General features: G+C 38.5%; 1 protein-coding gene across 1 annotated transcript in view; it reads left to right on the forward strand.

Moving 5' to 3' along the window:
• Positions 1-12,999, forward strand: part of pcxb (pyruvate carboxylase b) — a 238,018-nt gene that overhangs the window by 209,457 nt on the left and 15,562 nt on the right. Inside the window, exon 19 of the mRNA XM_016529777.1 lies at positions 11,748-11,996. Coding sequence (XP_016385263.1) covers positions 11,748-11,996 — 249 coding nt within the window. The remainder of the gene's footprint in view (positions 1-11,747; positions 11,997-12,999) is intronic.

The raw sequence follows: 12,999 nt of genomic DNA on the forward strand, positions 1-12,999 counted from the left end.
GAGAAACAATAATGTACAGTATGTGGAAAATAATGTGTTTTTTGAACCTTAAACTGCATAAACATATTTCATTACACCAAATACACAATACGTCATATGACCCCTTTAATTAAATGTGAAATTTGGAAGTAGAAAGACTGAAAATCTACTCTAATAATCTGTTTTATATACAACTTTGAAAAAAAAATACAGTGTAGTTTTTTTTTCCAGTAGTATTTATTAGCTTTTTAGCTGTAATATGACAAAAACAACCATACGCCATTCATTCAAGATTGGCATGTATGTTAAAGCATAGGGAATAATGGCGCTACATTCTGCATTTAAAAAATTGAAATGACGGTAATGTCTCTCAAGTTTGTTTTCAGAATTTGAATTCATCTAAAACAAATAAGCACCAATTATTCCAACTGTATGCACTTCATCAACAGCCATTCAGCTCATAGTACACATGATCTGTTGTAGCATGTCTCCCCACTTTTTTAGTGCCCACAAGCAATTCAGATGATCAGAATGCAATACTAAATCAATTGGCTGTGATGTCAGCATCTGTACTTTCATATTTAACCTCATATATTGTTGATATGGCTTTTTCAGTGAGGTATTCACCTGAACTTACATTATGATGTGAGATGTGAAAGGACATACAGCTAATAAAAGTAGATCACTCTGCAATCCTTTCGTATGTTGACAAAGGGTCAGCCAAGAAAAGTGATACTTTTCCCATATCTCATAGGTAAACATGCAAAAACACCTCTTTTACATTCATCTCTTTTACATTCAATGTACACTCTAAAAAATGCTGGGTTAAAAACAACCCAACTTGGGTTATTTGGCAACCCAGCGCTGGGTATATTTTTGGACAGAACACATGCTGGGTTATTTTGACCCAGCTGGTTGGGTTAAATGTTTTTACCCAACATGCTGGGTTGTTTTATTTAAGTCAACTATTGTTTATAAATTATTATATTGCTGGAGATTAAAAATCACACACAGAATTAGTAGAGGCAACAGCAATAATAAAAAAATGAGCATTTATTATTAAGCAAGAACAAATGGACAAAATACAAGACTAACCTAATTTATTTGGGTGAATACAGCATAGTTTACAATGTTACATACATTTAAACTCTTAACAAGCATTTTATAACATTTAAAAGTATCATTTTAATGTACGTGTATTCAACCGTTCTCTGTAATTGCTTTTTAACGAAATAGTGCTAATTCTCGTGCTGGTGTGTTGCCGACATATGAGCCGGTGAAGGGCTGCTGTTCGCGGGGGAACTGCGAACTTCAGACCGCGGCCTCGCATTTCACTCGTAGTTGAAAGATGCCGTGACTGACTCCAAAACCTGCCCATAAACAAGCAGTACTGAGATTAGAGAACATACTTTAACATCAAATTAAATTAAACTCAGTATTATAACAAATAAAATCCATTTATGTTATGCAAGGCAAAAGGCGTTTCCATCGTGCGAAACGACCGCTGCTGTAGCTGACTGACATCTCATCCTTATGTTTTGTTGCGCAAAATAATACAATTTACAGCACAGTAAAGACTTTATAAATGAAATAAAAATGTATACAAACCTTTATTTCGCTGAAGAGGTGCACCAAATCTGCGGCGGTGGCGGCGGCGCTGTGAACTGCTTTCTCCTGTAGAGGACTCAAAAATCTGACTGTAACTCAGCCAGAGTTTCGTCAGAGACAGGCACAACCCAGCGGTTGGGTAGAAAAATATAACCCAGCATTAAAAATGACCCAGCAACTTGGTTACAGAAAAACTACCCAGAATCTGGGTAAAAAAAATCTATATATTATAGAATATATTTAAATTTCATTGAATAATATTTCTAACCCTTCTAACTCGCTTCATGATTTCAAAACATGATGTTCGCCTTTTACAAACTAGATCTTTTTTAAATGTAGCGTTTATGAAGCGTTCATTGTCACAGTCTTTGTGAATAGCTCTTTGTTTCCTGGTGGACCGTTAAAGATTTCTGCAGACTAGGTGATATCCAGTAGATATCATCCAATGAGATTTAGAGTTTTAATTTTTCCAAAATCATCAGAGGCTGAAAATAGTCCCAACCAGAAATGATATGTTAAAGCAACAATCTGCAATTGTCAGGATATTAAGTCATGACAGGAGAGAGGACATATTGGTTTTTATTTTTGGGATGTCATGCTGGGTACACCCGCCCAAACTGAAATCTCATTTGCTCAATATAGTGGAATTTCAAACACCTGAAATCGTGCCTCACATTTTTTGCCTTCAGTGTGGAAAGACAAATTACATGTCATTGGATCATTGGATTGGATCATTGGGTAATAGTGGATTGTACTGTTGTTTAACAACATACTGATTGTACTGCTGACAAAGCATCTTTCGCGAAAACAACTTTCATTAGACAAACACTTCATAGCAGTTCTGAGTTGTGACAATTATGATCTATAACCATACAGTGCATGCCATTGTAAAAACTCTAAATCTTTCCCTCAAAGCTTCATTTTAATGTGTGTTAAATTCAATATGACGTCCAGCCTGACTAATGTCTGTTGCACCTGTTTAGGACACTCATGTTTCATTATACTGCGTTGTAGTTATATACTGCATTGATGCGTCATCTCTAAACATTACACTGAAAAAAATGCTCAGTGTGCTACTGTTGTTCTGTCACCTCCACTGACTAAATACAAGTTGGCACAAATACGCTTCCTAATACTGACTTGGGGCATTTCCCATAACGCAACAGAGCTTTTTAAAAGGCTAATAATGCTATGTCCTCTGACCTGGATATACGTACACCACCACAGCCCCAGGCATGGTCAACATATGTGTCTGTCGGTGTATTTGGGACACACTCGTCATAATAGGTTGTAAAGGTTTATGCGGCAGGGCCTACGGTGACTCACTCATGTCATGCATCCGCAGCTCTATCTCTGCCAATCAGGTCATCCAGATAAACTCAGATAACCAGACGTGGTGCGTTACACACCACTGGACGAACACTGATAAGAGTGGGCAATCTTCTCCCACAGGCGTACACCTGAACACACACTTTTACAAGCACAAACGGGTCGAGATGGAAGAAATACAACGACAGACTTAATGATATGATCAAAACATGTCATGCGCCACCATGTCTGTAAATCTGCGATGGATTGAGATGGAAAAACAGGACCACAGGCTTCCATATAAACATCCATCATCTAAATATTTAAAGTTTGAATTTGCGTCTATATAGTGACCAAGAAACAGCTTGAAGGGATAAAATTCTTCACACCTTTACGCATGCGGTTTTAGTGACGTTAGCAGACACTTCAATTAAACATTGCTCCAGTCTCAATCCTAAGGGCAATTAACCACTCTATCTTTAGAAACCCTTCCTACCACACACACACACACACACACATATTCCTGGCTTATAAATGGCCTCAAAAGCTGTCAAATTAATGAAGAGTGACTGAATGAAGCGTGGAGCATCTTTGAACTGCAGCCACTTTGACTAATAGAATTTGTGAGCCCTCTTTTGTGTCTCATGCCTCCACCAAGGGAAAAGCCTCTAAACCCTTTCCCGGCAATCCTCAGGGAGCTCCTCCATACACTAATCGGCATGTTTTATGTATTATTTAAAATGCATTAGCGTGGCTGAATGTGCTAATAACTGGCTCATCTAGAGCAGAGACACTTCAGCACTTAATCGAAGAAGCAGGGCGATCATGGGAGGGTATGTCACATCGTGTTTAAGTGTGGAAAGGTCTGATTTGATTCAAATTGATGACGTGAGCAGCTCACAAGACACAATTGTACTTTATATGATGTAGCTGGCGGTGCCGGAAAGAGTTTTTGAGTGGGCAGTTTCTGATGTCACAATATAAAAAAATGGGCTAATAAATATTAATTAGCTGCTTAGTTGCTTACCAATTTCAAACCCTGCTCACAATTTATGAATTGTTGATCTGTGCAGATGTACTTGAGTTGCATGGGCTTTGTAGGCTTTCCATGTTGATTTGACATTTTGTTACCTGGGGTTCAGTTTTAGGTTTGCTCAGATATTTTTTGTAAAACCTTTTCAAATTAAGCAATAAATGAACCATGAGACATTCTGACTAATTTAACATCAGAGTACGATTAGAAATAAAACAACTTTAACAATTAAAATGCTCAATACTAGAACAGAGAAATTTGGCACTAATTTCTAACTAGATTTGTTATGTGTGTGTCATGTAAATTTGCTTGCAAAAAAACACCCTGAGTTGCTTCTTTACACCCAAGATGCTGACTGACTGCATCAGTGAGATGCTGCAAGAATTTAGTAGGTCATAACATCACTGTTTAAAGAGCTTTGAAGATAAAAACGCAGTCCAAAAGCTTTCCTGTTTCTCATTTTCAGGTTAAGATTTATAGGTGAGTCACAAATGAAATATCTGTCAGACTTTGTTAGGGATAAACAACCATATGGACTCTCTACCATCACACGGGTTCTTTATCAGTCCAGACTGATCATACTCATCTGCACACTGCTAACTGTGTTAGATGATTGATTGATTGATTGATTGATGGACTGACTGAGACAGGTTTCAGAGGATGTGTGTGAATGAAAGCACACTTCTTCACATCCCTTTCAACTCTGAGATTGCCAGACCATTACTGTCACAGCCCATAGGCACAGTCTTAATGCCTTGAATGTACACTTCCCCTATAGGTACCTGTCATGATTTCACCTCTACTGTTGGGGAATAACAAACTAAAAGTAGCAACACTAGTAACTTTCATTAGCGTCACAGTAGCTCAGCTGTTTTCAAAATGAGTGAAAAAGCTACATCAGTACTTATTTATCAATATGTCTCACCTAAAATGCCCATTCTCTCTGTGAATCATTGGGAATTCCAGTTAATTTTAATGAATGGTTTGATTTCAAATGTTTCCTTTCAATTAAATGGCCATGTAAAATTTAAATATAATTAAATTTAGCACCCAAATTACATTTTGTGTTTCGTTTTGCAGCATTTTAATATTTATTCAAATAATTTGGCAAAATAATATACACGACCAATGTTATCAACTGTGATAATAATAAGAAATGTTTCTCGAGCACCACAATGCATATTAGAATGATTAGAATGATTTGAATGCATATTAGAATGAGCACTGAAGACTAATAATGGCTGCTGAAAATTCAGCTTTGTCATTACAGTTTAAAATATATTAAAATATAAAACAGATTTTTAAAATGGTATCAATATTTCACCATATTACTGATTTCACTGTATATTTGATAAAATAATTGCAGCCTTAATAAGGACAAGACTTCTTTAAAAAAAAAAAAAAGACATTTAAAAATCTTACAGACTCAAAACTTTTGAATGGCAATGTACTTACACTCTTAAAAATAAAGGTGCTTAAAAGGTTCTTCACAGCGATGCCATATAAGAACCATGTTTGGTTCCACAAAGAACCATTCAGTTAAAGGAACTATCTCTTTCTTACCTTTTTATAATTTGAAGAACCTTCTTTCACCACAAAGAACCTTTTGTGAAACAGAAAGGTTCTTCAGACGTTAAAGGTTCTTTATGAAACCATTTAGACAAAAAAGGTTCTTCTGTGGCATCGTGAAGCACCTTTATTTTTAAGAGTGTATTATTATTTGAATGCTGCTGTTCATCTGTTGACTCAGTTAAATTTAAATTAAATTATGCTGATTATAGTGTTATTTAGTGTAAACACATTTGTTAAAATGCGCATCTTAAGTATTTTTTAAACTGGTAGCCAGTCTCTGTGTCTCAAGTCAAGTATCACAGTTCTACGAGACATTAAACTGTATGTACTCTGGGCCAGAGATGATAGAGAGACAGTGCAGTCACATGTAATCGTGCTTATTGATGCTTACACAAGGACAAGGAGGCACACACCTGCCTCGGCTAAAAAGCTGCTGTGATTTTCCTTCATGTTATATATGATCTGGTAGTAAACATAATCTCAGTTGGAACAATTACACAGCTCCCTCTGAGGCTCGACCACAGGAAGATGCGTTCAGGTCAGAGAGCGAAAAGCTTCACACTGTTTTATGGCTACATGAGTTTCCATTACAGCCCACTGCTTTGTAGTCTTCTCTCCTGTGGATCCTGTGAGGAAAGCAATGGACCATCACGCCTGACAAATTTGATTTGGGCCAGTGAAATGAGTCTCTTTGTTAGCTAAAGTGCATGAGAGTACTCTCAGACAGATGGAGAGCAGAAAAACTCCTAGTGGATTTTCAGACATATAATTAAATGCGGTCTCTTTTATGCCCATTTCAATGGAAATGTGGCTGGATTTTGTGTGCAAAAATTCCTAGATATTCTAATATTCCTGTAAGTAGAAATCAAAGTGTGAGGGGCACATAAATGTATATTTCTTATTAATTGACGTATTTAGTGAAGCACCACAAAGAACTTAATCAGTTTAGCTCTTCATAAGTCGTTTAATGTGTTTTAAAATGTAATTAAGCATCACTCGACTCCTTCACTTTGTACTGACAGACAGATATCTGGTGATTAATGGTCACAGAGACTGGTAATATTTTGGTGGCACCTTTTTTATCCAGGCTTATTGATCTTTCCAGGAGGATTGTTTAGCACATGACATCACCCTAGCGATATTTCCAGCCAGGCTATGACAGGACAGAATGACAAACAGCCTAAATGCACACACTTGGATGAGGACAGATGATTCAGGGAAAAAAAGAGCAAATCTCATCTCCTTCCAATCTGTGTCAACAATGTCAAATATCCCCTTTCACCCAGCCCAGAAACCAATGTGAGAGAAACAGAAGTTCCCTTTCAGTCGGTCACTCTCGACGTCACATCGGATGACCGACTAATTGGGATCTCGCTTAGAGAGACCAATCTACTTCGAGTGTAAACTAAACGAGCCAATGCACATTGGCATGCGATTATTGCATCCAGCTGCCGCTGATCACAGCGTGAGTATAAGTAGGCAGCAGATGCAGCGCATATTCAGCTTTTCGCTTCGGAGCCGAGCGGTTCTATCGTTCTGCTCCTGACCTTCTGCTGAGAATAAAAACTACAGCAAGCACGCTCTTCGTGGGCTCTCGTGCTGGTGGTACGGCGCTTCAGCGGCGGTGGTTTTCCCGTGTCGAGTGGGTTGCACACAACAGGCTGCACTACCCCCTGTGTGTGTTGCAGACGGCCATCTCCCCTGTGCGCTTCAGCACACTAAAAGAGCAATTTCCATTCTAAAAGAGCTTCACGGGTGGAACGTCTTTTTAAAGACGCGTCTTTTTAAAGATGTCATACCATCCGTGTGTTTCTGGGTGCGGTCGTTACCTGGCGCCGGGTGATGGTCACGATCGCGGCCTCTCGTGTCTGGGCATGAAGCACGCTGAGGTGGCTTTCGTGGATGACCCATGCTCCCATTGCGGTGTTATGACCATCTCGGAGTTGCGGACCAGACTCCGTTACCTGCAAGGGGGCGGAGTGCCCGTGCCACTGCCTAGATCTGGGGTTCCCTCTGGTGGCAGCCGGGGGTACCCTTTTTCTGGCAGTGGGCGGACTGGTCTCACGGTCACGGTGAGGAATTCCCCTCCAACAAGGAAGGGGATGCCCCAGACAGCCGGCACTTCGAAGCCTACACTCGAAGTAGATTGGTCTCTCTAACCGAGATCCCAATTCGTCGGTCATCCGACGTGACGTCGAGACGCTCTCCTAGCAACTTCTCTCGCCTCAGATGTCTGATATAGTAACTGCTATTTTCTGAGTTAAGAAATTACATAACCTCTGACAAGAGTCCATAAACTTTTCAGCAGTTTCTCTGCAAATCACCTGGTAATCCATGTAGCACTGTTTTCAAACTATAGTAGAGAGTCTGAGTGCACATGCCAGCAGTCTAAGAAAGCGTCTTCCTCCACAGTATGTGTAGCAGGGCAATTTCTCTTGCAGTACTTTATGGTAATGACAGGGCAGATAAGGAATACATAATGCTATGCTTTAACTTACTATGAAATAAATGCAGTTCAAGTCATCTTCTTAAGCTCCTTACCTCAGGCTTGGAAAGCTAGCTTTGTAGTCTTCTCACTCCTGTTGCATAGCTTTACTGTCTTTACTATAGAGATGTAATGATTACCGGTTTGACGATAAATCATGATAAAATTCCCCACGGTTAGTATTACCGTTTCATCTTTTAATTATCATTAAAACTGTATTAGATTACCGCGATTTGAACAACTCATGATAAATAAATACTGTCCAGCATAAAGCACAGTTTTAATTAACAGTCTCACGTGCGCACAGCAGCAGAGTAGTTTCGTTTTGAGTGAAAACAAGGTAGAAAAGCTGGGAGGTTTTAAAAGAGTGCTAAGGGAATTATACAAATGAATATATGGATCTGGAGTTATCTAGAATTATTTATGGAGCAGATAAAATACATGTAATCATTTATTAATCATTTATCATTTTGACATATCTTTTCTTTGTTTAAAGGCTGAAATGTGAGGTTTACCTTTTTATTAAACTTTTTCAAAGCTTTATTTGAACATTTACATTAGATATTTCAACATGCTATTAAACTGTTGTCAGTCAAGTTGTCATTTAAAATCCGAACATCATTGGTAATGTTATTGTTTTAGTGATTATGCAAACAAAAAGTCATTTTATTTTTTGTTTGTTGATTTTTAAATATAAAACTTTAAGTGATTTATGTGTCGTTCCTTTTTGAACATCTCCAGCACATTTTAACAATACCGTGATAATACTGATAACCGTGATAATTTTGGTCACTATAATCGTGATAAGAAGTTTTCATGCCATTACATCCCTACTTTACTACTTTTTTTTTTAGGTTTTGTGAATTTTTCCACATTAGGGCTATATGTACATTCCCTGGAAGAGGACGTTAAAGGGTCATGAAACCCCCCATTTCAGCACTGGTTAGTTCCCACCACAGTTTTAAAAAATGCTAAAAAAGTGGGCGTCGTGCAGAGCGGAGGGGGAAGAGGGGAGACAGACAACACACACAGCTTCGCGTTCAGACAGTTTCATTTCGCTCCCATCGAGTTAAAAACACAAATAAATGCACAGCCATTTGCACTCTGCATCGAAAACATATATATGAACGCGCTGTTGCACCTCTGAGAACTTTTAAGGTTTATTCTGTGGCGTTTATATAAGCCTTTTGACGGGTTGTGTCTCAGAGCTGTAAAAACGGTTATGCTCACCAAGTGAATGAATCGCGTTTGTGCCAAACTCTTATTACAAAGCAAAAACAAACACTCTTCTTCGATCCATGAATGTTTCTCAATTAATGTGCGCGATGTCATCTCTCAGTCTGAAACGTCTGTCATAGCAAATCAACACATGCTGTTGTGAATAATTAAGCGAAGCGTCTTCTCATAGGATAAGAACACGCAGTCTCATGAATAATTTAATAGACACCGACGCGTCATCGATGTACTATAGTCCATTGCCACGTCACAAATTGTGACGTCAACACGATGTAGATTTTAAACCCGGAAGATGAAAATAGCGCAAAAAAGCTTAAAATTAACCAGTTTTCTCCAACAGTTAAAATTATCGGATGCTAACATTGTCTTCTATGATGTGCAACACAAACACCTCTGCTAAAATCTCAGAAAAAGTAGTCGGGGTTTCATGACCCTTTAAATGTGGAAAAGAGATACAGACCTTTCGCAATCTTTAAAAGGACAGTTCACCAGAAAATGAAAATTCTGTTCTCATTTACTCACCCTCATGTCTCTCCAAACCTGTATGATTCTTTTGCTGGACACAAAGAAGATAATCTGAAAAATGTCTCAGTATTTATTTTGACTATTCAATGAAAGTCAGTGGGGTCCACGACAATGCTGGACCCTACTGAGTTTCATTGAAACATTCTTCAGAATAACGTTTTTTTGTGTTCAGCAGAAGAAAGAAACTCATACAGGTTTAAAACAAGATAATGGTGAGTAAATGACCACATCATTTTCATTTTTGCCTGAACTATTCATTTAAGATTTTGATATAGAAAGCCTATATATTTCTTGGGGTAATGCAAAGCTTGTACATCCCATTTGTAATGTATAAAAGCACCTTTGTAATATTAATTATGCTCTTTTGCGCAGATATTTCGGCCCTTGGATCATTTTAAGAATTAATTTGCAATGTCTGCCACTGACACATCCAGTGAGGACACTGAGATGTGTTTTACCCTATTGATAAAAACAAACAGCCTCTCAGTTCTGAGGTATTGAGATTGTTATATATGAATCATAAGCTTCACAGGACTGATGTAGGAAAATAAATAAATGCCCCTGTGGAATCTCAAGTGATGGAGTAATAAGGGAAAAAAAAGATTAGAAGTAAGTACATGAGTGAGCTTCTCTACCCCAAAGCTAGCCTGGACAAATAAGCTTGCATACAAACACTCAGACGAGGTAACTGAGTCACAGAACCACTAAAATAAACCTATAGGATGCATCAAACAAAACGGAGCCCATATGGCCTGAAATTATGACTCAACTGCTATTAAGTGGCAATTTATTCAAAAGTTAGGTGGGTTGGGACTGCAGGCAGCCTTTTCAACTATTTTATCTGAATAACAAAATGGACTGCTGAGCGTTTTATGAGCTGATCTGTTTTGTTTTCTCCCTCTCTCCTGCACCAGCCCTTTTGTGTAGTCTATTCACTTTGCTCCCGTTAGCCGCCAGACTGTTTCTCAGTGCAAGTCCAAGGACCATTTTTCAATTCGTTCTCACTGCTGTGAAACAAAAAGGAGAAAATAGTGTCACTTGGTTGTTGTTGCCTTGCCAACACTGAGAAATCAGCAAGTTTTTGTCCATAATGAATTGAGTCGTTTTAATGGCATATTTGATGGAGTTGCTTCTCCTTTGCAATTGACCTATTTGTCAAAGTGTTTCTGCCTTTGTTCATTAACGCCCACTCTGACAGCACTAATGATGTATTTAGTATGTTTGAGCTTGCAAAGTCAGGCACTAGCCAGAGGACAAAAACAGTGTAAGATAGTGAATGGTGCTATTGTTGATTCATTTGCTAAATATTTATGCTTTTTGGTGATGGAATCCATTCAAAATGTGTGCTGGAAATCTCAAAGTTGCAGGAGTGACCCATGACCTGAAGACTGACTCACGTTAGTATATAGCTCTCTTGTTCTTGAGCTGTTAGAATCGAAAACCTGGATTGGTTGTCATGAGCAAGTCATTTCACTCAAGACGAATTCTCCTTGGCCATTCTTTCAGTTTTATTAGAGAAGTAGTTCACTGAAAAATCTCCTTGCCAATGTCCATATCATGAAAGTGAATCAGGACAGTGACTGTAGAGCCCTAAATTTAGAAAAAACAATTGGCCCCCGACTCAGACATTGCTACTTTTTCAATAAACTCTTATGAACATGTCAAGGAGATCTAGGGAGGGTTTGTACAATGACAAAAAATTCATTTTTGGGTGAACTCTCTCATGAGTTAGTGATTTTATGTATAGTTTATGCCCATACACTGTTAATAAATAAATAACAATTGTACCTCAGTATGTCACTGAGGCAGCATCTTTAAAAGACAGCTTTGTACCTTATCTACACTTAAAATGTGCATATTAGTACCCTAAAGTAGTAATATGCACCCTACTATCAAAGATGCCTCTTTAAGGGCACTACCCCAGCGACAAGCTGCTGTACCCTTAAAGCTTACAGCTTTTATATTTTTTCCAGAGTGTAACCAGTTTGATATTTCTCAAAGGTTCTCAAGTCATTGCCTCGAATCGAAGGTCGTCCAGGGGCTTCACTTCCACCAATGGACTTCGAGACTCTAGAGTCTGATCTGCGGATGGCACATGGTGATGAAATAACTCCTGAAGATGTGATGTCGGCAGCCATGTACCCTAAAGTCTTCCAGGAGTTTAAAGAGTTCACATCAAAGTTTGGCCCAGTGGACTGCCTTAACACTCGCCTGTTTCTGGATGGCCCCAAAATAGCAGAGGAGTTTCAGGTGGGTCACAATAAGCCTTACATCAACTGACTTCAATGATGTGTCTCTTTTTATTTATTTATACAGTTCTGCTCATACGTTTACATACCACTTGCAGAATATGCAAAATATTAATCATTTTAACAAAATAAGATGGAGCATGAAAATTGAATTTTTTATTTATTTAGTACTGTCCTGATAAAAGGTGGCATATCATGATGAAAATCTGACTTTTTCCATGTTTAAGTGCTATAATTGGGTCCCCAGTGCAACCCAGAAAACGTGAAAAAGAACAACTCAGTAATTTTTTTTTTTGGTGAGCCTTTTTCTGCAAGCTTGTGAAAAAACGAGCGTGTCAGATTTCGCTCCCCCCTTGACATAGAAGGGGGATCTTATTATAATATTACCACCCCTTGATTCCACGCAAGTTTCCACCCACGGTGGAACTAGTCCTAATGCCATGGTGACAGTTCGAGCAAAGCATGCTAACTGTTCTTTCTTTGGCTGCACTGATGAGCACAGAACACTATTTAAAGTCCCAGCCTCAGAGGAGACAAGAGAGCAGTGGATGTATTGATTTATTTACTGTATATTATGCTGCTGCCACATAGATCTAATATAAACATGCAATTTCTTTCCCAGCTGTTTACCTTCACAGACATAACCAACTGTTTATGAAACACGTGTGTTTTTAACACAAACTTGTGTGTATTTATTAGTTCAAGCACAATAAGACACGAAAGAAAACTTAGTTTAGCACGTACACACCGTGTGAAATCCGCATTCTGTGCACGTGCTTCGGATGTGTGTGCTCAGATAACCATATATCAGAAAATGTAAACTAATATGGTTTAAATCGCATGATTTCAGCGCGATAGACATGATAATCAAAACCAAACGGATGTTTTTTAGCAGAGTATCTGACGTTGGAGCTGTAAAGGCACAGCCATATTCTGAAAAAGGGCGCGGGGAGCAGCAACTAATTTGCATTTAAAGAGACATGCACGAAAACAGCGTGTTTCTG

Source organism: Sinocyclocheilus rhinocerous, unplaced genomic scaffold (assembly GCF_001515625.1).
Source record: "Sinocyclocheilus rhinocerous isolate Xijiao unplaced genomic scaffold, SAMN03320098_v1.1 scaffold1382, whole genome shotgun sequence".
NCBI classification, from domain to species: Eukaryota; Metazoa; Chordata; class Actinopteri; order Cypriniformes; family Cyprinidae; genus Sinocyclocheilus; species Sinocyclocheilus rhinocerous.